The sequence below is a fragment of the Perissodus microlepis genome, chromosome 12 (genome assembly GCF_051167445.1).
Source record: "Perissodus microlepis isolate ML-2025 ecotype Zambia chromosome 12, ASM5116744v1, whole genome shotgun sequence".
In the NCBI taxonomy this organism is placed as follows: Eukaryota; Metazoa; Chordata; class Actinopteri; order Cichliformes; family Cichlidae; genus Perissodus; species Perissodus microlepis.
The window spans coordinates 30690493-30717314 of NC_140472.1; the positions used below are offsets into that span (position 1 = coordinate 30690493).

Here is a 26822-nt window from a genome sequence, read left to right on the forward strand (position 1 = left end):
GTAAAATGACCACAGATATAATGTTAGAAAGCAACACAAATTCTCTTTATTTGCTAAATCTAATGATAAAGTCTGTAGGTGTGCAATAGTGCGATAAACTAAAGCATAATGACCACTGCTAAAGTTGAGAAGTTTTTCTTAGAAACCTAAATCCCACCAAAATGAAAACTGAACACCAACCCAACAAATAAATGCTTGACTGGTCAAATACCCAGGTACACACAAAGGTAAGACTACTTATTATGGCACTGAAAATGGGGATCATGGAGCATAAGTGTTTCTAATATGTTGCCATGTGACTCTTTAAATTGGGTGGCAAAGTAAGCACACCAGTAAGGTTCTTGGTTTGAAACCTCCTGGCCTTTCTAAATGGAGTCTTCACCTGCACAAATTTCCTCCAGATGCTTCGGTTTCCTCGCATCATTCAAAGGCAGTTTAGGATAATTGGTGATTTACAACTTTCTCTGCATGTGAGTGGGAGAGTGTGTGGCTATGTGTATCTCTATGTTAGCCCGACGATGGACTGGAAACTCTACTGGGTATATTCTCCCTCTGGCCTAATGATAGCTGAGATTCCAGTACATGGTGACCCTAATAAAAGTAAGATAAGTGTTTAAGGAAGGAAGGACGGAAGGAATGATTCAATTCAATTCAATCCAATTCAATTCAATTCAATAGCGCCAAATCATAATAACAGTTTCCTCAAATTGCTTTATATTGAAAGGTAAAGACCTACAATAGTACAGAGAAAACCCCAACAATGTGATGCCCCCCTAAGAGCAAGCACTTGGTGACAGTGGGAAAGAAAAAATCCCTTTTAACAGGAAGAAACCCCTGGCAGAGCAGGCTTGGGGGCTTGGGGACAGAAGGCCTTCTCCCGTGACCAGTTGGAAGTGAGGGGAGGAAGACAGGAAAAAAGGCATGCTGTGGAAGATAGCAAGCGATTAATAATAACTCATAATTAAATGCAAGTTGTGCATAAAAACATAGTGAGTGAAGAAGAAGCACGCTTCACTCTCTTCCCTCTTCAACTCCCAGCAGCCTAGCCCTCCTGCAGCATAACTAAAGGAGAATTTAAGGTCACCTGATGCAGCCTTAACTTTATGCTTTGCCAAAAAGGAAAGTTTGAAGCCAAATCATAAAAATAGAGAGCGTAAGTGTGTACCTCCCGAATCCAAACTGGGAGCTGGTTCCACAGAAGAGGGGCCTGAAAGCTGAAGGCTCTGCCTCCCATTCTACTTTTACATATTGTAGGACTACAGCTAAACCATCAGTCTGACAGTGAAGTGGTAAACTGGGGTTATATGAGGTCAATGGAAGGATGGATGGATCTCTTAAATCTAACACATACCCATACACACATCCCTTGTCTTTGGCAATGGGTTGACTGACTCTGTCCAAAGGTGATAAAAGATGGCTGCCATTATCCATAAAGCAAGCTAATAAGCATTCCACATAGTCATTGCTTATTCCAATAAAAAGCAAAATGCATGAGTTTAGTATTTAATGCACAGCCATACAGGCCTCTTAAAACAGTTTTAACAAAAACTCCAGAAAACTACTGGCCATGGCCCAAAACAAGTGTATCAACAAAGACATGTAGTTTTCTTTTTACGCTTCAATTTCTGAAGAGAAATAACAAAAATGTAAATAATTAGTGAACTGTAAAGCTACTGTTTTATACAATTTTGTTACATTTGTGTTCAGTCTTGCAAACTAAGTTCATCAGCCACACACTGACGCCTCATAGACAGATGTGAGAGTGGTAATGATCTTCTGATCAAACTGACCAAATACCTATGAGTTACACCAGCATGTACTGAGGCAAAAAAGGACTCACACACCCAGATTTTAAAAGGGAAACCACCTTACTGTAATGTCAATACTTGAAAATTAATTAAAAAGCTGTGTGAATTGTGTGAACTCGTTACATAAACAAAAGACTTTAAGTTTCACCAGTGGCCACCTGTCTTCCACCTACTAGTAGAGACAGTCCTGGTTACCAGAAACATGAAGATCATAAATCTGCCATGATTCACCAGCTTGAGCTTGTTTAAGACAACAATGCCATGAGCTAGATCATTACTGGCTTATAGACCAACTCAATTACACTTCATCTTGACAGTTCTGACAGACTTCAGCTTCTACTTGTGTGTACATTTGTAAGCAGCTGCCAAGAAAACAACAGCAGGATGCAGTCGGGCACAACAGCATGTGGGAGTCTAAATGAGTTTCTTTTATAAAGCTTCTTTATAAAGATAAGGGTCTGTGGTTAACTATCACTCTATAGTGGGAGTGTTAAGTGTGCTGTATGGAAGAAGAGCACACTGTCATATTATATGTTGCATAATGGTACTTAACTGCTCCACCGCTACAACCATCATGCCATCTCTAACCCTTAGATACATTTGCACTTAGGTGCATGTTTGCATGTGTGCACAGCACCAAGTGCGTGATTACCACTGAGCAGGAGATGAAGAACACTTTGCTGCTAATACACTTCTGCTTGATCCAAAGCTGCAGTCCACAAGGACAGAGAAAGCATTTCAAGTGTAACTGTTTAAGGTGCTGTCTCACAAAGGCGGCAGCAGCAGCACCAGCAGCAGCTAGCTTTCTGGACGACATTAATAAGCTGCTGCAGGTAATAACTTCAGCGGGTAAAGGAAAATGCCGCTGTGCTGAAAAATTCATATTTGCCCATGTTACCCTGATTTGTTGCTTAATAACATTACAGATGTTCACTTGATTCTTTTCATCCAGATATCCAAACACTAAATGGAACCGTTCAGTGCAATTCAGCTCTGCCTGCGCCACAGAGCCCATCTTCCTCAGCTCTCATTACTTTGAAAGACATAGAAGGGCTTTTACAGTGCATTTCTCCTTTAGGTGCTGCTGGCTTTAACATTCAGTTTGGCCTCACAGTCCAGTCAAATTGAGGGTATTCAACCTTCAACCAGCAAAGACAGCCTAAGTTAATTCTATCATTTACAACAAGAGACTGACTTCTTGTAGAGACATTAAATTATTGTTTTACTTTACAGTAAATATGGCACAGCTGACAAACTAAACATAAACTTGGCCTTTTCTTCTCCCCTGTGTTATGAGGGGGAATACCATTGCTTTAAATACTTTGTTAATACATAGGTACACATGGGAGTACTTACGCACTAGCCCAGATGGTGGACCCTCTAATTTGAAATCCAAGGGTATAATTAAGAGACAAAAAAATTAAAAAGGAAAGCATGAGGATTTGCTGCTTCGACATGAAACGCGGCACAAATTACAGCAAGGAGAAGCTGGTTAGTGCGGTCATCATTATTAGATATTCACATTCAAACAAAATAGTCTCAGAGAAGGCGGATCTCGCTGGGGATCCGGCTGTTACTTTGAAGTGCAGCAGATAGACGCAAGCATACCCTTTGCGTATTAATCTGAACTTGATGGCAAATTAAACGGGTGATATCAGATGACTTAGTTTCAAGTTCATTCCGGGGAGAACCCGTATTTGCACGGTTCAATTAAACAGCCAGCAGGCCTCCTCTGGCGATATGATGTTGGGAATGAAAAATGTTTTATTTCTGCAAGAAAAGCTGAAAATGCAATCAGTTCAAATGTATCCGTTGAGCTTTGAGGGGCTTTGAGGTAAATAAAAATAGAGCCGGATGTGTTGGAAAGTGGATTGTGTGGCAGCTGCAGGTTTGTCTTATTTTAATGTAATCAGGGAAACTCGCCGTTTCCCTGATTACATTAAAACAATGTCTGTAAAACAATATAATAAAGGCGACCTGTGGTCCGTAAACGTCATGGTACGAATGTGTCCCGGACACCTTACAGTTAGGAGCACAAGTGTTTATCTTAGTACGTGTGGAAGTGACGCCTGATCGTCAGACCAGACACTTCATTCCAGAGCACCACTCTCCTCCCTGCAGCCGAAAAATCAAAACAATTTCCCTGTGAGCTTTGGCTGCTCGGAGGGAAACTGTAAACCTCTCAATTAAATACCTCATGCCGTTTGGGAAACAATGCCGTAGTGGGATTTTTACCAAGGCGATTAACTATGAATGAAGTTACTGCTAACTGCAAGATGTGGGATAGCGAAACAAATACCAAGAGTATCATGAGCATATTTAGGACTGCTGCACTTTTTAGTGCGAGTTGTGCTGTTTGTTTGTTTTTTCTTTTTAAAGAAGAGAAGCGCTTGTGCGTCGCGCAAAAGAGGAACTTTGGAGACGCAAACCCGTGAGGAAAAGGCGAAGAGAAAAGTTTGACTTACCGGTGTCGAAATCATTAAAAGCCGCGGAAGAAATAAAGCCAGCGAGAAGCAGAGCAGAGGTGACGGTCCAGGAATCCATCGTGTGATTAAAGAGTCTGAATTCGCTCTCAGGTGAAGTGCAGCCTGACGGACGGGTGCGCAGAGCGGCGGGCTGCTGGACCGACTGACTGACTGGCTGGCTGACTTGCTGCTTGGCTGTCTGTGTCTGTGCAGGAGTCGCGCTTTGGCCGGTGTTAAAAAGTCCCTGAACTTCAAGGCAGGTCCTACAGCTACTACTACACTGACACCACTACGACGAGACCAGATAGTAGAAAACAGGGATCCTATTTCCAACCCATGTGACAGGAAATAGGGGCAATGGATTCAACCTGCAGCACTGGGAAAGCAGCAGAAAGAAAAGAGGAGGGAGGGAGAGAGGGTGGCGCGATGGGGTTTTAAAGGTGGTCTCTGTGGTGCAATGAACAGCAGGTCCGCAAAGTTAAAAATCAAATCACATCAAAGCATAATAATCACAACTGACCGCAAACCAAGTTTAATATTACAGCTAAACTAAAACAATATCATAAATCAGTATCCAATACAATCACAACGACAATGAAGCATGTTTTAGGTCAACACAGGCAGAGTAGCGACACAGCTGGGGCTCAATACTACCATAAAGCAGGGCAGTTAATGGAAAACATGCTATAAGACTATAAGAAACAAATTATAACCATTCTGAAATATTATTTTGTCTGTTTTTATGATGGAGTCTAAATATAACTAATGGTCCACTGTGTTTGGAAACCATGCCCTGTCATGCACAGTGTTAAACAAAAGACAAGGAGAGGCCAAACATCCTTCTAATATAACAAAATATGGTCAAAAGTGTGGAAAAGATGAAAAGTGAGTAAAGGCATAGTAGTATAGTCTCACATCTTTTTTTTTTTTTTTTTTTTTTTTTTTCCTTTTTTGTGTCCCGTTTGGATCTTTAGCCATCAGAATTGTTGTCTTAAGGCCAAGAAAGATGCCAAGCAGATTTATTTTACCAAGTGGATCATCATGGCCTTGCCATATTGGTCCATTTGATTGACCTTTATTATAATTATGTATTTATTTTATTTTCGGTTGCTACAAACGGGACAGACGTGACTGGGGGATAGGACAGGGAGAAAGAATGAAAGAAAGAGAGGGAGGGAGAGAAAGAAAACCAAAGGGGAGAAGAGACGGTGAGAAGGGGGGGGAAGAAAGGAAAAAACAAACAAACAAACAAACAAAACGCCTGGATCACCTGTATGGAGAAAAAAAACAGAAGAGAAAGCAAACAACAAAGAGCAACATAATAAAAACAGCACCATCACAATAAACTAGCTAGCAGTAGATAACAGTAGATACTAAATAATAAATGATATTGTGCAGCACGCAAGATAGACAGCGCACAATGTGCTTTGAGGCAGCAGCCAAGAAAGGTGTAGTCCGCGTCTGTGAACACCCGTGTGTACACCTGTGTGCACACCTGTGTGGATCAGCATGCTTGTATTCCAAAGGTTTCTACATGTAACGATCTGCTAGGGAGTGTGGGGAGCCATAGCCCCGTCCACCAGGGTATGAAGCAGGTATGGAGGAGATCCAGGCCCCAGATATCCAGAGGCCCCAGAGTACAAGGACCCGAGGAGGACCACCAAAGGGGGGGGGGAACCGTGCCACCCTCCTGGGAAGAGCTGAATAGAGCCCCAAACGAGAGGTCACCCCGCAGCTACGGAGCAGAGGCCAGAGGGGGTTGCAGTGGCGTGCCCACGGGCTCCGCCGGCAGCCAGCTGTGCCAGAGAGGACCGAGCTTCAGGCCCAGAGGCCAGAGGCCTGAGGGCATCCCACCCCCCGGAAGGAGCCCAGCCGGGCCACAGGCGCCCGGCCCCGCCAATCGGCCACCAGGAGTGAGCCGGTACATGCATGAGCGCCCAGCCCCAGATAACAAGGACCACCAACACACCAACGTCTAAGGGCATCAGCCACCGGTAGGGAGTGTGGTGAGGGGAGATAGGCCTCCGTACTTTAGAGGGCCTGAGATGTACCCAGAGAGGTTGAGTCTAAGACCCAACCTGACATATAGACACAGACAAACAGGCACACGCGGACACAGACGTGCATTCCCACCCCCATATGCACAACCAAATACTCGGCACTCACCCAACGTGTAGACAGACACAAATAGACACTGCACAGACAGTCGCACTCCCCAAACATACTCTATATCCCAGGTCCAGGTACCCCCGCCCCCAGAGGGGCAAGCCGCACCTAGAGATGTAACCCTTCTCTCTGGGGTGGAGGCAAGCGGACCACCTCCTTATCTGCAGTAGCAGGGAGGCCCCGCATCCCAGACCCCAGTCTGACGGCCAGCACCTCCTCCCAGCCCCCCAGCCCTGACGGCTAACAGAACCGGGGTGAGTGAAGACCTCAAACCTCCCTACGCCCGCTCATATGTAATGTTGTTGTGTGCTGTTCTAAAGTGCATTTAAAACTCAGGAGAGCATGGTACTAGCTTCCTCTCAGAGAGCAGCACGGCTCCTCCCGAAAACCCTCAGTGTCTAAATGCATTTAAAATTGAGGGTAGGGCACCAGCGCCAGAGGTGGGTTGGAGTACAACGACCATCCTCTGGATGCTGTAAAACGTGCCCACCCCCAAGGCCCTATATGTATGTGTTATGTGAGAGTGTGAGTAATGTGGATGTCTAGGTTGCAGAATAAAATTGAGGCACAGGCGGCCAGAAGGGGACAGAGGGGGAGTGCCTCCCCTGCACCCTGGTGACATACCTGCACCCCAAGCCCTGCGTGTGTGGGTGGGTGTGGTAGAGCGGGAATAGGGAGGCAGCTGAGGATGGGGAGGGAAGAAAGGGAGGGGCAAGCGGCCCCTCCCTGGGGCCAGCTCCCCCGCTGACCCCAGTAGGCACCCCCACGCTCTGGAACCCACCAGGGCAAGGAGGCCCAGGCCCAGCCGGACCGGGGCCCGCAGCAGCAGCACTGCCCAGCCCCACAGAGTCCGGGGCAGCCCACCCGACTCCACCCCAGAGAAAACTGCACCCACCCCATCATCCAATCATCTCCCAAACTACACAAGACAATAGACACCCAGGTTGAGTTCATACTCCCCCTCTCCTATATCTCTCCCCCCACCTGCAGAGTGAGCTCCTGTAGTGAGGAGACCACCTGCAAAGATGTAACAACCTCCCCACCAGTTAGAGAGCCCCCTAGTTGGGCCGATGCACCAGAGGTCCCCTGCACTGGGGCTGAGCCCCCCCGCACCCACCCGCCCACTGCTCCGGCGACACAACAGCCAGGACCCAAGCCCCCAAGGCCCGGCCAGCACCCCAGACCGGGGGGCGGAGCACCCCCAGACCCCCAAGCCTCCACGCCCGTCCCGGACCCTCCCAGGGGCAGCCAGGCTACCAGGCCAGTAACCAACGTCCACCAGCACAGACCCTCCCCCATCTCCGCTGTACGCAGCCACAAGGAAAACACCATCCAAGAGCCCCAGAGCTTCTAACCAGGTCATGGCCACAGCCCCCAGGTTAGGCCCTCCAGGGAAACGTCCCTAGGGACTCCCCAGACGCCCTAAGGCCGTCCCTACCCCCACATAAACCACAATAGCGAAGGCAGGACCAAATCATGACCCCCCACCCCCACTAGGTGATGAAGCCGATCAAAGGAGCCCAAAGGGATTGATCAAATGTGATGGCAGAGGTTGTATCAAGACTAATGTGATCTATTAGATGGTTTTTATATTGGTTAGAATTAAGATTATTTTTATTTTTCCAGTTAATGAGGACCATTTTCTTGGCAATGCATAGGGCCGTAAAAACAACGTGGGCTGTGTTTATTTCTGCAGTGACCTCATCCAAGTTGCCCAGCAAGCATACTAAAGGGGAGGCTGGAATGTTACATTTCAGACACTTTGATAAGTCTTCACATATCTCACGCCAAAATTTCTGAACTGGTGGACAGAACCAAAGAGCGTGGATGTAATTGTCCGGTGTATTTGCTGTGCAGTGTGAGCAGTTGTTGGAAGGCGTATAGCCCATCTTGAACATCCTATGACCAGTATAGTGCACTCTGTGTAATATTTTGTATTGTATTAATTGCAAACTGGGATTTCTGATCCATTGAAAGGTTTTTAAGCATATCTGAGACCAAAGGTTTGGGTCTAAGTTGATTGATAAATCTGCTTCCCATTTTGCAATAGGAAGGGATATTGATTCATCTATTTTAGAAAGTGTTCTGTATATTTTAGACAATAATTTGGGGGGTTTTAGACTAAGAAATTGTACCACACTTGGTGGTGTTTGTAATTCAGCTTCACTGGGATTAAATTTCTTTTTTACTATGGATTTAATTTGTTGATATTCCAAAAATCGTTTCTTGTTGATCCCATATTGTATAACTAGTCTGTCAAACGAAATAAAGTCTGTTCCTTCCAATATATGTTCCAAGTATTTAATTCCTTTGCAACTCCAATCTGAAAAGTTTATCATATTATTGTTTTGTAATATGTCCGGGTTGTTCCAGATAGGTGTACGTTTGCATGGGATTAATGAAGACTCTGTCATTTTTAGAAACTCCCACCATGCTGTCAGAGAAGAGCTAATATTGATGCTTTTAAAGCATTCATGTCGTTTGATGTTTGAGCTGATAAATGGTAGGTCTGAAATTTCTAGGTTATTACATAGTGCCTGTTCTACATCTATCCAAGGTTCATCTAAGAAGGTGTGTTTAAACCATCTAGAGATGAACTGAAGCCTGTTGGCTAAAAAATAGTGATTAAAGTTAGGCAGATCTAATCCTCCTTTATCCTTGGTCCTTTGTAGTGTTTTTAAGCTGATACGTGGGGGTTTATCTTTCCAAAGGAATTTAGAAATGTACGAGTCTAGAGATCTGAACCAATCTTGTGATGGCTTATTTGGGATCATTGAAAATAAATAGTTTATTTTTGGCAAGATCATCATTTTTATAGCGGCGACCCTTCCCATGAGTGATATGGGTAAAGATTTCCATCTAGCCAGGTCGCCTTCTACTGTCTTTAAAAGTGGGATGTGGTTTAATTTAGTTAATTCTGAAAGTTTAGGAGAGACATTAATACCTAAATATTTTATATTTCCACATTGCAGTGGGGAAGGAGAAGAATTATGGAAGGAGCAATTAATCGGAAGAACTGTTGATTTCGACCAGTTAATTGAATAATCTGAGACACTTGAGAAGGAATTTATCAATGCAATTACCCCAGAGATATTGGTTTGTGAGTTTTGGAGAAAAAGTAACACATCATCTGCATAAAGGCTGATTTTATGTTCTATATTCTTACATTTTATGCCCTTAATTGTTGTAGCCTGTCTAATTGCTGCTGCTAATGGCTCAATAAAAATTGCAAACAGTGAAGGGGAGAGTGGGCATCCCTGTCTGGTGCCCCTCAGAAGAGAGAAGCGGGAGGATGTTTGGTCATTTGTTCTGACACAAGCTGTTGGGGAGTTATATAATATTTTTAACCAGTTTATGAAACAGGGTCCAAAACCAAATTTATGTAAAGTTGCAAATAGAAATTTCCAGTTAACTCTGTCAAATGCTTTTTCTGCATCTAAAGAAAATATTATGGTTTCAGTGTTTTTACTGCATGAGTAGTCTATTAAATTAAGTAATCTACGTGTATTTGTTGATGAGTGCCTACCTTTTATAAAACCAGTTTGGTCAGGATGAATTAAAAGGGGGGTTATTTTCTCTAATCTCTTTGAGAGAGCTTTGCAGATTATTTTAAGGTCTACATTAATAAGGGATATTGGACGATAGCTTGAGGGATATACAGGGTCTTTGCCTGGTTTTTGTAAGAGACTGATATTTGCAGAGTTCATATTTGGTGGTAGTCTACCATTTTCTTTGATTTCCTGCAACATCCTGTGAAAAACTGGTGCCAGAATTGTCCAGAATTCTTTGTAAAAATCTGTTGGAAAACCATCTGGACCTGGAGCCTTATTATTGGGCATACTTATCAGAGCTTCCTGGAGTTCACCTGGCGTCAGTGGCGAATCCAGTGCCATTGCTTGGGTGTCTAATAATTTTGGAAGAGTTATGTTGTCGAGAAATTGATCAATTTCGTTTTTAGATGGGTTTATTTGTGGTGTATATAAAGTTTCATAGAAATCCCTAAAAATGTTATTTATTTTTTTAGGATCATATATTGTATTCCCAGATAAATCTTTAACAGCACATATAGTTGTTTTTTCTTTATTGATTTTTAACTGGTTAGCAAGAAATTGTCCGGATTTGTTACCGTGTTCATAATTTTGCAGGCGAAGTCTTTGTACTAAGAATTTAGTCTTTTTATTAATAATTTCATTTAATTCTAGTTTTGTCTTGCGTATTTTGTTTAATATTTCTTGATCTTGGTGTGACACATAGGCTTTTTCTAAGGATTTGATGTTTTTCTCTAGTTCCTGAATTTTTTTGTTTTCTTCTTTCTTCTTATGTGATGAGAAAGAGATTATTTTACCTCTCATCACGGCTTTCCCTGCTTCCCAGAGGACAGATGCTGATGTTCCAGGAATGTCATTAAAGCCTAAATATAGAGTCCATTCTTTTTTAAAGTATTTGATAAACTCTTCATCTTTGAGCAGTGATGTATTAAATCTCCAGTTTTTTCTTGGTGTAGTATTATTCATCTGTATTAGTGTTAAAGATACAGGAGCATGATCGCTGACAGCTATAGGATGAATCTCAGTGTCTGTAATGTTACTCAGCAGTGAGCTGCTGACCAGAAAATAATCCAGACGAGAGTAGGAGTGATGGACATGTGAGAAGAAAGTATATTCCTTACTATTGGGGTGAAGGGAGCGCCATGCATCGCAAAGACCAAAGTCGCTCATATACTGTTTGATTATATTTGTGGACTGCCAGTTACGCTGAGTTCCTGCTGTATTGAGCCTATCCATTTCTTCATTTAGTCCCAGGTTGAGGTCTCCCCCCAGAACAATTGTGCAGTCTAGGTGTTCGGAGAGTGTACTAAAAAAACCGTGGAAGAATGAGGGGTCATCAACATTTGGACCATATATACTTACAATACCTAGCTTTTGGTTAAGTATAGATAGTTTGACGATTAGGAATCTGCCCTCTGGATCTATAACTGTATCGAGTACTGTGAAATTAATATTTTTATGTATTAGAATATATAGTCTCACATCTTAACACAAACGAGATTAACTGGAGGAATGAAGCTGGGGGAACTACTTTTGTTTGGCTCCTGCGGCGGGATTTCTGATCAATAAAACTTAACAAATCACAAAACATTTAAGGCCTATATTTATTTATATATTTATCTGCGTTTTGCTTTATTTATCGTTCATGTGAAAACCTTTAATTGTTCGTAAAGATCACTATCACAATCTAAAATCGGAAAGTCAGATCCTAATTGTACGGTTCCTCTTTTGCATATCTCCACTGAAGCTTGTCCAGCCCTATTCACTAATAGAAACAGGTGCACTGAGTGTACAAGCCCACTGTGAGCAGTTCTCGGCCCTTTATTATTACATTACAGTTAGTCAGTCTGACCTCGTGAGAAACAGCACCCTCACGTGTTTAACAGCAATCACCATGAAGCACTGAGAACACGCTTTCAAGCCCAAACAGCAGCCCGTTAGATTAAAAATTGAATATCCTGTATGATTCCGCCATGCTGAAAGGAAAAAAAAAAGCCCAACATTTATTTGGCCAAAAAAGACTGGGTTGAGAAGGGGTGCTCTGGGAAAGTAATCTAGCATGACGTGTGCCCTTTGGACAAATGCGACTGTGTGGCCTTGAGATGCTTGCTGGTAAAAGCTTAACTTGTTTTAAATTCAAAGACTGGGACTGTTTAGGAGAAAGGAAGTTCTTAGAATTTAACTACGTTGGACGTTTGCTATGACTGTGACTTTTTTGTTTGTTTGTTTGAATTGCATTACTGTAAAACAGCCAGCTTTTAGTCTGACATATGTAAGGAATATTATATCTAAACCTAAACCTAAAACATTCACCTGTGGCAGTCGAACTCAAGTACTGTACACGTCTGCTACTTTATACTTACTCTATAGTCTTAATTATTCCAGTCAATTAACAAAATGTGCAGCTATCTTCTGACTATTGTGTTCATCCATAACCACCGATTTTGAATGTCTTGAGAAGCAAAATGTGAAAGGGGTTAGCATTGTAGGACAGATAAGTTTGTAGCTTTTCAATACCCTTCAAACCTGTAGAGCCTTTATCAGCACCAGCCTCCATTTAGAATTTGCTATAGCAGTTTCTGAGGAGGAAGTTTGGACCATTCCTCGTGAAACTGTTACAGTTCATTAAGATTTGTTGGATGTCTAGACTGAACAGCCCTCTTCTGACCACACCATTTCAACTGGGGTAATGCCAGGACTCTCACTTAAGCCTTAAAAAACACATTTTTTCTTCTTTGGAACTATTCATCTGTTTATTTCCTTTAAATTGTTGCATCATCCAACCGTTCATGAACTTACTGCTGCCCTGAAATTGTCGTTATGCAGTTTCTGTTTCTCTCTATCTCCTCTTGCTTGAGAAGTTCAGATTTGTTAGACTCTATATGGATTTACTTACACTCACCTCTGCAGCTCGCATTTCCAACCAAGCCTCATTTTCTTAACTGAAACACATGACCAGGTTCACTAAAATCTTCCTCTGGCTTTTATTGTTATTACTCCAAATGTCCTTAAAGACATGACAGCTGTTTTTGTGCTGTCAGTTCAGCCAGATAGTATTTATTTACAATTTAGGGCTTAGATAATATCAGATGGCAATTTCTTTGGAATGCCAGGGAGGCCATAAACATTTTTTTCTGCAAATATGTGAACAAAATTGTGTTTATTATTTTAAATATGGTGTGTTATGTGTTTATCCTCACACAAACAGATTTTGTGCCAGTGGGATAAAAGAAAACATCCTGTCCATGTGAAAATGAATGTGAATTGGCGCTATCAGTCTGAGATGCTGTGCAGTTTAAGTAGCAAGGCTTCCTTTGTCTTCTTTGTTTCTGTGTGTGTGTGTGTGTGTGTGTGTGTGTGTGTGTGTGTGTGTGTGCGTGTGCGTGTGTGTGAGTGCGTATGTCTGATTGCATGCTGGGCTTGTCTGTACACGCTGCCCGGCCACATTCCTTGTGGTCTGCTGGAGTTACTGTAATTCTGTTCTCCTTTTTGCCATCTTCAGAAATAAGCTGGCACTTCCACACATCTCATTCACACTTATTTATTTAGTTATCATCCATATTTTTGGCATTTTGCCCTTTAGGAATTCTGATTGTTTTCCTTTAGGTACGTTTCTTCCAGTATCACGTGTGTGGATTTTTAGCATGGGTGGCTGCAGCAGAGCCCCTCACCCTGCTATGTGTCCTGACTGTTGAGTTATACAGGATGGGGGCTGGAGGTCACAGCAAGAATAATCCACTGAGATGTATTAGAAAGTACTTCAGCATCCCTGACCTGCCTGCCAATGCGAAGTTATGCATAGCTGAATAAGAAGTTGGCCAAGATGCTTTGAATTCACAAATTTGGAGCCAAGACTATGTCATGTCCTTGTTCTCTCTTGGGTAAACACGAGTGCCTAGCCCTGAATCTTAATGTCACATTTCTTTCTTTTGTAGCTGAATATTATTTCTCCATCTAGGCTTTTGCTCTTGGCATTTCAAAGAACCATATTATATAGAACCCCTGGGTCACGGCCCATGCAGAGTTTGCTGGTTCTCTGACTTTTCTGCTGCTACTTAAAGTTTGATGTTCCGATTTCTTGAGATAGTGAGCAGCACGGTGTCATTGTGGTTAGCACTGTTGCCTCACAGCAAGAAGGTCCTGAGTTCAATTCCACCATCAGATGTGTGGAGTTTGCATGTTCTCCCCGTGTTTGCGTGGGTTCTCCCCGGGTACTCCGGCTTCCTCCCACAATCCAAAAACATGCAGTTAATTGGAAACTCTAAATTGCCCATAGGTGTGGGTGCAAATGGTTGTCTCTGTCTATGTGTTAGCCCTGCGACAGACTGGTGACCTGTCCACAGTCTACCCCGCCTCTCGCCCTAAGACAGCTGGGATAGGCTCCAGCACCCCTGCGACCCTGATAAGCGAATGGATGGATTGTTTTGATTACCGTAATTCAACCAATCACATTAGTAATAACAAAATCACTGGTCTGTATTGTATCTTTGGATTGTTTCTTGGGTGTTGAGAACATTTAAAGATGATCAGATGAGGCTATTACCAAAATAATCAAGACTATCACTAAAAGGAATTATCAGGTATAAAAATGATCCGGGAAAGTTGAAAATGGTTAAAGGGGAGACTAACCAGAGTGATTTATATTATTATTCCTTGGACCACACTTTATTGTTGCAATAGGACTTTTTTCAACACCCACGTCAGAAAAATCACAAGAATACCTGAACTATCTGTATATCCATAACTAAAGCTATCTCCAAAGAAAGAAAACTCGAATGTAATTTGATGGATTAATCTTAAAAACTAGCACATCCCAGCAGGGACAGGCAACACTTCTGAGGCTAAAATTAAGGAGAACTGGGACGTGCGTCTCAAACCCTTATGAACAAAAACTCCTCCGTTTTTTTTCTTTTTGGCAGCAACGTGACAAGAAGAAAGATATTTTTTCTCCCTGTTTGACATCAACACTGAGTCACTGTTTGCTGTCGGGATCATTCTCCTCAGTGCCAAAATAATCTCTGCCATCGCCTGGCTCATTACACTAATTAAAAACAAAACACCCTGGCACACACATTGACGCACAACTCCTTTTGTCTAGTCCTATGGGGGACACAGTGAGTCAATGCGATTACTCAACCAAAGCATCTGGTTGTTGTTTGAAGTCTGTGCGACCTGGCCAACACCCCCCCTCCCCCCTCCCCACATGGCCACATCAGTGTCTATATGATCCACATCATTAGTGGTTGCACACACACAACACAACACACATTACTGTGGCACTCTATGACCCCAGCAAAGATCCGCCAAAGTGGGCTCTCTTTGACAAATGACTGCCTCTGGCCTTTTCTGAACCAGTAACGACTCCCCAACCACCATCTTCTCTTAACTCTCACGCCCTGCGTACACACCTGTACAGGCCCCTGAGCTTACCCGTGTTCAAAGCCAAGATAAAAGCCACTGTTTATATCCAGCCACCTGCATATAACCATCAGCCGCTGTAGCAGCGCGGCCCCTCCTCCTCCGCCTCTCTTCACTGACACACACAGCAGTCATCCATCTTGCTCAGCCTCCCAGGTCTCTAATTAGTCTCCGGGTGGGTGACACCCTCTGGAATGTTTATTGTAACATCTTTCAGCTATATCTGCTTTAAAAGAGAGACAAAAAGAAGAGAAGAAGAAAAAAACAGTCACAGAAGCAGAGAAAGAAAGACGGAGCAGGTTTCTATAACATAACATACAAATTATATTATATTTATTTATTTCATTTTACATGTAAAATTTGGGTTAATAGACTCATTCTTATATAGCACTTTTCAACTTTCAACTCATTCACACATTCGTAAAAGCATTTTTTATGCCTAAGTTCTTTTCTGTCTGCATCTGAGGGCAACTTGGGGTTCATCATTTCACCCAAGAATACTTTGGCACACAGACCAGCACAGCAAGCTACTGAAATACAAAGCTTCCAATTAACAGATCACCTGTTTTACCTCCTGAGCTCCTCAGCCAACCCAACCACAAACAATCAGTTATACATTCATCAGCCACTACATTAGGTACACATTGCTAGAACTGGGTTGGACCCCCTTTTGCCTTCAGAACTGCCTTAATTCTTCATGGCATAGATTCAACACGGTGCTGGAAACGTTCCTCTGACATTTTGGTCCATTCCAACATGACAGCACGTTGCAGCAGTTGTTGCAGATTTTTTTGCCTGCATATCCACAATGTGAATTTCCTGTTCCACCACATGACAAAGGCACTTGTTTGGACTGAGAACTTTTGACTGTTGCCATTTGAGTACAGTGAACTCATCATCATGTTCAAAAAACTAGTTTGAGGTAGGTGACATGATGAATTATCCTGCTGTTAGCCACCATCAGAGTACGGGTACACTGTGGTAATAAAAGACTTTGCTGGTTAAACAATACTCATTTGGTACTATGGAGTTCAAAATATTCTCCACACGATTACGTCACCAGCAGCCTAAACTGTTGATGCAAAGCAGGATATATCCATGCTTTCATGTTGTTTGGATCCCATCATGCAAATGTTGCAGCGAAATGGAAACTCATCAGACCAGGCCACTTGTTTTGCTCAGGGAGGCTGCCCCTCCCTCAGTGGATAAACTCCGAACACAAAAACAAAATGACCTGGTAACGCTGCAACCCAGGACTCATTTTTTAGGCACAATGAATGCACATCATTCATGTTTCTTGCACCTTGTCTATCAGGCTCACTGGCCAAACACACTGGAGGCCTCAAAAACTTTTATAACCAAACCAAAAACCAAACCTAAAGCATTTCAACTCTTGTAAACCAGACCCTGGTTCCTGCATAAGTGATCATTTCTTTTTTCGGAAATCCCATAAAAAGTGATGGATTTATTTGGTGATGCAAGACAATTTACTGGGGAAAGGGTGGCAACAACAGCAGTGGTGCAGAGAAACAGCAGAAAAATAATTCTTTAAAAAAACAGTAAAAATATTTTTAATTGCTGAGAGTAGAGCTCAACCAAGCCACAAATTTGTATTACATACAGCCTATTAAAGTACAACAGACATAAATGAAAATCTATGAGTTAGACAAACCAAAAAAAACAATCCTCTAAAACATTGTTTTGTTTATTACTGGATTAACACACTAAAACTGAACCAATGAAATGATATCTTCAAAGCAGATTTTTTTTTAAAAACATAAACCAACCAAAGTTTTGGTTTCTGGTGGCTATCAGAATGAGTTGTAAACTCAAACATAAAATTACCTTATTGCTGTATAAAAATGAGCTACACTCTCTGTCAGTTCAATTCAATTTAGTTTTATTTCTAAGGTTTTGTACATCAGGAAACAATAAAAAATTATCTGGGCCTTACTAAGTGTTAAAATTAGGTAAATACACGCTGAGATGAACAACAATACTTGATATGTTACTCTGTGCGAAACACAGATGCAGTGTATGAAAACTTAAGCATGCCTCATGATTAACCAGCTTGTAGATCCACATTTAGCAGCAATAACTTGAAGTCAATTTTGGCCCTCTCTTCTTTACAATGTTGTTTCAGTTTAATTGAGGTTTGCAGACATTTGTTTATGCACAGCTCTCTTGCAGTCTGGACTTCGACTGGGCCATTGCCTCACCTTTTGCTTTTTCAGCCATTCTGTTGTAGATTTGCTGCTGTGCTTGGGAGCATTGTCATGTTGCATGACCCAGTTTCGGTTAAAGTTTAGCAGTCAAACAGATGGCCTCACATTTGACTCTAGAATACTCTATTCACTGGTGGACAGAGTATTCATGGTGGCCACAATGACTGAATGATGCCCAGGTCCTGCAGTTACAAAACATGTCCAAATGATATCCCCCCCCCGCACCACCACTACCACTATGCTTTATTTTTCTAATTTATTTTATTTAACTGATATTTAACCAAGAAAACAATAAGATTAAACTATTTTTACAGGAGTGTCTTAGCAAAGAAAGAAAGCAGTCCAATCAATTATACACACACACACATGCACATATCCTAATCAATATACCAAGTACAAAAAACATAAAAGATGGGATTATATATTTTGTGTGTTTCTATGTCCATAAAAATTGAATACCTCGGTAACTGTTTAATGTCAGAATCAAAGGTAATAAAATTCAGGTGAAACATTTGCAGCCTAAAGTAACTGCATACAATAATTTAAAATTGCTTCAAAATCATTAAGTGAGACCAATTCCTGAAGTTTTAGTTGATTCTGCAGCTGATTCCAGGAGGAAGGAGCTGCAAATTTGAAAGATCTTTTACCAAATACAGTGTGAGCCTTTTGGACAGAAGGAATTAATCTTGGGACCTACTTTATGACAATAATTTTTTAATGAATGTAACTCCGTTAGTGAGATGGGGGCAAATCAAAAGCAGCCTTATAAATAACAATATATCAGTGGTCGAGTCAAGGACATGAAAAACAGACCACCTAATCCGAACATGCAACAAAAGTGGTCAGTAAGAGCTTTAAAGATTGCAATGAATCTCAGTGCTCCATGACAGACAGAATTCAGCATGTGTAAGCACTGTGAGGACACATGCATATAAATCACATCACCATAATCAAGCACAGACATAAAAGAGAAAAACAAAAGTCTCTTTTTTGGATTTTAGGAAAATCCAGTTGTTATTTCAGTTTTTCACCGGTTGCTGAATGTGAGGTGTATGTGCTTAATAGTTGGCATGAGGAGTTTGTGTTGATATGCTGCTTGGTTTCCACCAAATGTGGCTTTTTGCATTTACAGCCAAATATGTTCGTGGTCTCGTCTGTCCAAAGGAAATTGTTCCAGAAGTCTTGTGGTTTGTTTAGATGCAACTTTGCAAATCTAAGCCATACTGCCATACCCTTCAAGAGGCTTTCTCCTGGCAACCCTTCCAAACAAGCCATTCTTGCTCAGTATTTTTCTAATTATACTGTCATGAATTTTAACAATTAACATGCTAAGTGAGGCCCGTAGCTCTGGGTCTTTTGCAGTTTCTATGAGCACTGTATGGTCTGACATTTCTGTGAATTTGTAGGGACGTCCACTCCTGGGAGAATTGGTAACTGTCTTGAATGTTATGATTAATCTTTCTCACTGCTGAATGATGGACTTCAAATTGTTTGGAAATGGCTATAAAAACCTTTCCAGATTAGTGTGTAGCAATAACTGTGCTATAATTCTCTAAGATTATTGCTAATGTCTTTCCTCCTCATCACTGATCTAACACACGTGGTCCCAAAGTTAAAAGAAACCTATAATGCTCCTTTCTAGGTCCATATTTTGATGAGTGTCTTTGCATGAGTCATAGTTCAAAATAACCTTTATTTATGGTACAGCCATTCACTTCATCCGCTGTCTGAAACAAGCCAATTTAGCACTTCTCCCTTTAGGTTAAATTTGATCTGAGTGGGTGCTGCTCGTAAATAGAAGGTTGTCAAGCACAGGTGGGTGGAGCTTCTGTGACATACAGCAAATTAGACCCTAGTATGTTTAAAAAAATTGTGTTAAACCATAACACACATACACACACACACACACACACACACATATATCTATATCTATCTATCTATCTATCTATCTATCTATCTATCTATCTATCTATCTATCTATCTATCTATCTATAACTAATTATTTTTATTAGACAGAAGCATCATATGTCTCCTTTAAAAAAAACTTTGAAGTTTTAAACTACACTTAGATAACTTACTGACTAAATATGGTTTATAACTCAAAGTCTACTATTTATATTTGAAATCTCTCATATATTAAGTGGAAAGTAAGTGCATTTGGTTACAGGGTTCTTAATACATTCTTCTGTGACTGGAAGACTACGATTCAGTCTTTCCTGATTATGAAGATTCGTAGAGGTGTAACAATTCTGAGACAAAGCTTTATTTTTTTTCCTGCTAATTCTTTCTTATTTATGTCCTCTGTCGAAATTAAAGAAAGTGGTATGAAATAAACAGTGGATTTGGAGAATTGTTACACTCTTACTGAGTAGGATAAATGATAAAAACAGTGTAGGTAAGGACATCACGGTTGTTATTATAATCATTCCTCCAACTCATCATAGACTAGGGAAAGAGCCAGAAGCTCGTTGGCCAATTGTTCCGGACTTCCCGCTATAAAGTCCCTAATCAGAGCATTCGTTTGTGATACATCTTTATTGTGGGCTGACAGTGACAGAAAATCTGATTCACAGGAAGACACAGAGGAAGAGAAGCTAATGGAAAACTGAGCATATCTGCGGTATCTCTTATTTATCTCGAGAACTTATGGAGCATACAGGTCCAAAGCCGTGGCACTAAAGCTCAAATTTAGCGTCTAAACCACAAAACACAATTTATCATTGGGACTGCTCATGTGAAACCTAAAAGTCTACACAGACTCCCTTTAATTCTGGTTTCTTTGCAGACTTGTGGAAGATTCTTCAAAGGATTTCAAAAAGTGGTCACCAGGCCTGAATCAGCATTCATTCAAATCCTCATTTTGAGCACAAACAGTTCCAGCAGTTTACCTTTGTGGCATATATTGAGGGACAATTGCAAACATGCTGTGATGGATAGGTTTTTCATGTCACCTAAGCAGGGTATGCAAACAAGGCAACACAGTCCACCATATGCATAATGTAAACTTCTGAGAAACACACTTTGAGGTTCCAAAACATGGTATGGCTACAGCATTTACACAAGCTACACAAAAAGATGATGGCAAGGGTCTTGACGTCAGATTTAATCTCCGCAACTAAACACTTTATGGCCATGGGAAAACAGAAACAAAGGTCTGTAGAGTCACATAACTACAATGACAACACTCATGAGCCCCGTTACAGGTCTCAGAGTGCAAAGACAAATGTATGTTTACAGGTTTATGGCTTCAGCATACAAACAAGGCCGACCCGACCCCTGCACGGTCACTGTTAATATGCCACGTTGTGCTGTTGTTTGGTTGGTCTCCCATTACATCGTAGTCACAAATTGAAACGAAATGACTTTCTTACATGCAATCCATGAACAGTCAGTTCACAAAGCATGTCAAATCCTTGCTTGCAAAGTGAAACTGAGTTGTAGTCAGGACTAATAGGTTTGGAGGTTCTGCTGCTTGAAGTTCTAAGAAATGATAAAGTACATCCAGTAAACTCCAGAATACAGTGGTTTTTCATATTAATCATTTGTTTTTTTTTACTGTGTTTCCTTTCTGGCTTCAGTCTATGCGCTAAGTTAGCCAGCTGCTGGCTCCAGCAACATATTTACTGGAAAAAAATGTGGAATCAATTCTCTTTAATTTAAATTGCAGGGGGGAAAAAATAAAATAAACCCATTTCCCAAAATATCAAACATTTCCTTAAAAGCTCATTTTAAATGAATTTCTCTTCAGAGTCTATGTAGAGAGACACGTAGACTCACCGGCCACTTTGTTAGGTACACCTACTCAACTGCTCTTTAACACCAATATGTAATCAGCCAGTCACACAGTAGCAACTTAGTGCATTTAGGCTTGTAGACATTTACACCCAGCATCAGAATGGGGAAGTAAAGTGATTTCAGTAGTTGTGAACATGCGTAGTTGTTGATGCCAGACATGCTGGTGTGTTTCAGAAACTGTTTATCTGTTAGAAATTTGCAGCAGAACTGTCTCTAGGATTTACAGAGGTCAAAGTAAGAGAACATATCTAGTAAGTGGTAGCTTTCTATCTTCTTAATGTCAGAGGCAGAGATGCTCATACTGTTTGGAGCTGACAGGATGGCAACAGTAACTCAAAAAATTACTCATTACAACCAAAGTATGCAGAAAAGCATCTTGGAATGCACAAACCATCAGAGCACTGAAGTAGATCGGCTGCAGCAGCAGAAGACCACACTGAGTGGCACTTCTATCAGCTGAGAAGAGGAAACTTAGATTACAAATCACATGGACTTACCAAAACTGGACAACAGAAGATCGAGAAAACATCGTCTGCTTTGATAAGTCTCGATTTTGGCTCCAACATGAAAAAATGGAAGGGTGAAAAATTTGGTGCAGCCATCATGAAATCATCGATCCAGTGTTTGTTGTATCAGCGATGGTGGTGGTGTAACTGTGTGGGGGATATTTTCTTGGCACACTTTGAGCCACTCAGTGCCAACTGAGCATCATTTAAATGCCACAGACTACCTGACTACTGTTGCTGACCATATCCATCCATTTATGTCCACACTCTCTCATCTGCCCAAAACTGCAGGTTACTGAGACATGTTACGAAGCTCAAATGATCGCTGCTCAAATGGCCTCAGTGGTAACCAGGTCTCAATAGAGATTGTTGAATGTGAAATTTGTATGTTGGATACGTAGCCAACAAATCTGCAGGAACTCTGTGATGCTATTATGGTTTAAAAGCCAAAAGAGGGTTCGACACCTAGAAAGGTGTAACTAACAAAGCCTCTGGTGAGTGTACAATTTGCCACATAGAATCTGGGGTGTTTGGTAAGCTTGATATAGAATACCTTTATCTAGGGCTGAATATATGGTGTATAATGCAAAAAAAAAAAAAAGCCCACAGAAAATTAAGACATTGATAAATATTCTGTTCAAAATAGGCAATACGTGTTTTGTTATTCTTTTTAGTGAAAAAGTAATAAATAAAATTTTAAAAAGTAATTATTTTATGAGAATATAGTAAAAAAAAAATTAATAGTGTTCTGATGAGACAAAGAATATATTTGATAAACAGGGGAACTAGGCAAAGTCTGCCATTTTTTGCTTAAAGGAAACAATTAGCTGATTAGCAAAATATATTAATTAAACTATTCTTTTAGCTTTGCAGTTTAAAGTTTTTAATTAATTCTCTTTAAATCCTCAAAGTTATGTGTGAATAAAAAAATGCGAGTGCTGAATTCCTAAAGTTTATAGACATAGAATAGAGTAGTGCAGCAGGGACATGAATACTTATGAGATCTTTGACCTTGTGAGTTTGGACGCACTGAGGAAGAGAGAGAAAACAGTGAATCACAGCAATAAGAATTCATAATGAGACAGAGAGAAAAATAAAGGACCTTCAAAGCCCCGGTGATATTTATCGCACATCCATAAGCAGGTATATCCAGACACAAACAGAGCAGAACATCCAGAGACATCACAAGCAAGTGCGCCTAGACAGTAAACAATATCTGCCTCCAGGGCCTCTGAATGTGGGCTAAACAGATACAAAACAGAGTGCGACAGTGTCTTGAAAGTGAGCATAAACAATTGTGAATGAATCATTTCATGCACTCAGTAGACTCAATAGAAGTCGGTCAAGCTGGTTGCACCAGGTTAAATGATTCTTCAAGCACTTGTGCTTGAAGCACTGAATATTTAGATGTTTTTGATTAATGTCAGTAAATGTAAAAAAAAAAAAAAAAAGATACCAGCCCAGGCTTGCCTTCGTCTCTACTGGCATGGTTTCATTCGAAAGATATCTCCAGTGCATGTGTGTGGTGTCTCTGTACTACGACTCACACGGTTTCAGACTACGTGCACACCCACTCAGACACACACAAAAATCCTTAGAGGGAAAAATGCACATGCACAAAACAGACTTTTAATTCTTTCTTTATCATATCTATGCATCGTACAAGTTCCACAGCGCATGATAACGAGAAAAAAGGAGGAAAAAACAAACCAAGCATGGAGGAATATGTGCCTTTTGAAGTTGTCTTTCTTCTTGGAATTGGGTTTGGCGTAACGTGGCTACTTAAGCAGATCATTAAGTGTAATGGTTGGCGAGGATTGCAAAGCTTTATCTCTAATGGCAAGAACAAAGTTCTTGATGATCTGGGGGATTCTGGAGCTGGATTTGATGGGAATTCCCATGCCTGCTGGAACAGTTTACTTTGAAACATTTTGATCTGTGCTAACAGACAGGTGCTATCATAAATCTATAGTCAGGGAATTACTGACTCAGCTTTACATACTGGGACTTGGGCATATAGGGATAAAGTTATCCTTTGACAGATTACCGTATATCTAGAGCTTGAAGGTTCTGCCCCGGACTGACGCCAGTATTTTAATGCCTGCCAGTGACACGTGACAATAAATCAAAGATTTAGAAATATAAATGGGGGGAAAAAGAAACCTGGAATGAATATATACTGTGAAAAGCATAGCATGCAGAATATCCATCTCACAAACCATCAGATCATCTGACTCAGCTTGAAAAGGAACCCAAACATGTGGCAGAGTCATGAAGAATGATCCCAGGTACAAGAAAAGCAACGAGTCCAGCAGCCAGTTGTATATTTGATGTCATCTGGAGTGTGCCTATGCTTAGAAAAGATTGATAAAGTATAGTATTGTACAAATCCTCATTTAAACTCATAAACTAATTGTAATACTGCATTCTTTTACAACTAACAACCTAAACCTACAAACCTGATGTCGTTCTCAGTTTGGTTCTGAGTAGACCACACAACATTAAACCATGTGGCTCTAAGTAGGATCTAATCAACACAGATGGAAAGAAATCACAAAGTGTGCAGGCAGCTTTTCATGCTTGGTGAATAGAGATAGGGAAAGGAGTGAAGTTGGTCACAGGACAAACGAATTCATATCTGCAAGGGCTGAACTTATTCATAAACAAACAGGCAGCACAAAGAACAACTGCATCTTTGCACACCATGAAGAAATACCAGGGCGTACATCTTTATTCATGAGAACAATACATCTGAGCATAAAAGTTTATTTTGAAAATAGTTGCTATTTCTTTCAGTAGAGAAATCGGAACGGGATGTTGTTTGAGGATTATGAGCGCCAAAATGATTTCTTAGCAAGAGAATAAGCTTTGATTTTTTTCCCCTCTGGGCAAATAGAAAGTGAACACCAACAATCTTTATTTATTTTCTCCTCGCACTTTTCTTTTGTTGATGCCTTCCACCGCTTTGCATTTGAATCCCTCAAAAATCAGGAAATCGCTTCCACCCAGCTTTCGTATTTATGAAAACACATGTTTCCAAGAGCCTGCAATGAATTTATATTTGGTACAAGCTGTGTAGTGCATCTCACTCCCTTGGCAATGTGCCCGTCCACAGGCTTTCCATGGAGGTTTGTCCCCCCCAGTTTCCACAGATCCCGTTGATTGATTCGCTGTTTAATGGCTTCCTGTGCTGGGCATAGCATACGACAAACATCTGTAAGGGTGGATCGGGCATACTGGTTCTCTTTTGCTCTGCTACGCTCATCTGTGGTGTAGTAAAGTGAGGTATCTGCCTTTACTGTGGCCTGAGAGAATGACGTGCTCCATTATAAAAAGCACTGACTCCACTGAAAAATGAGCCATGGGTCCTAGCGGCCACTGGTTGCTGAGTGGCTCATAGTGCCTCAGGGGATGAAGTTTAGCCTCAGATGTTGATGACAGATGATTTAGGGGGTGGGGGGTTATAGCAGCTGGTCTACGAGTGATAAAGTTATACTGAGTGTTAATGTCCAGAGTAGTTTGAAGACTCATCTCTTTGAGTCAATACAGAAGCTAAGGGTTCAGCTTTGGGCTATTTTAGTCAGCTTCACTATGGATTCCATCTTCTTGGTATTCTAGTAGTCACAGCTCTGATAAGATAGTAAAATTGCTTAAGATCCAAGTAAATTAACGTTGTGGATATTTATTAAAAATCTTTAGACCCACAGCACTGAAGCAAATCACAGGAAATTGGAAAAGAACATCAAGCCAAAACTAAATTAGCTGAAAATAAAACTCAGAGTGTTCAATAACAAAGAAATTAGCTCATGAGAAGCATTAAATTGGGGGGTATTTTTATGAAAAAAAAAGTACTCTGGTTTTGTAAAATTAAAATATAGTTTTAAGATGGGTTTCTTTTATGCATAAAATGTCTGATATGCATCATGTTTACCCTTTTTTTGTTGCAGTGCTGTAACATTTGCAATTATTCATCTATCCCCCCCCCCATGCTATGGATTATGGCACCTTACATTACAAACTGCATTTAGTATAAAATCTTTGCCAAATTATCCCTGATAAATCAAGGTTAACAATATGTCAACTTGTAGTCTTGGTCAGACATTTACACTCTTCAAGGGCATAAATCTTTTCAATAGGGTTGACGTCAGCGGTTTTCAAAAGGCCATTATTCCAGGAGTTTATGGTCAGCCTATTTTATATGGGATGATTGTCCTGCTGGAACACCAAATTGTGTCAAAATTTCAACCATCTAGCTCCTGATTTGAGGTGAAGTTGAAGAATTTCGAGGTGATACTCCTTCATTATTTCATATCCTTTGTACAATGTACCACTACCACTGGCAGCAAAACAGCACCAGAGCAAGACAGTTGCTTGACAGCTGGTACACTGTTCTTAGATGTCGAGGCTTCACCTTACTCCTCCAAACATATATCTTGTCTTTGTGACCAAAAAGCTCAATCTTTGTCTCATCTGACTATAAAACTGTTGCCGAGATGGCATTTGGGCTTCTTTACATGAAGCCTTCATGTGGAAGTAAACATGAATCTCACTGTGCAAACTGAACCAGCCAACTGCCAATTGCCAATGTCTGATATACAAAGATGCTGGGTTCAGCTGTGGCTCAACAATCAGCCTGTTGTAGAGGTGCACAGTAGCCTGTTTTCAGCAACCACCATTTTTGTTTTCAAGTAGAACATTGTGATATCTAATGCAAAATTTTCCATATAATAATATTATTTTCTAATTATAATTAGGAAATGTTTTTTTAATGATTTTACATAAACTACTGTCCATAGATGGCCATAGTGATAGATGTAGCTATACCAAGTGGTAGCAACATCGGGAAGAACGAACATGGAAAGCTCAAGAAATACCAAAGACTAAGAGAAGA

At 41.0% G+C, this 26822-nt stretch overlaps 1 protein-coding gene across 2 annotated transcripts in view; it reads right to left on the bottom strand.

Annotated features, from left to right (window-relative positions):
• kremen1 (kringle containing transmembrane protein 1) overlaps positions 1 to 4666 on the bottom strand; it is a 63350-nt gene extending 58684 nt beyond the window's left edge. For both annotated transcript variants that reach the window (XM_084945804.1, XM_084945803.1), the window contains exon 1: positions 4274 to 4666. In XM_084945804.1, the coding sequence (XP_084801930.1) occupies positions 4274 to 4352 (79 nt within the window). In that variant the 5' untranslated portion in view covers positions 4353 to 4666. The remainder of the gene's footprint in view (positions 1 to 4273) is intronic.
• Positions 4667 to 26822: the final 22156 nt, after the last annotated feature.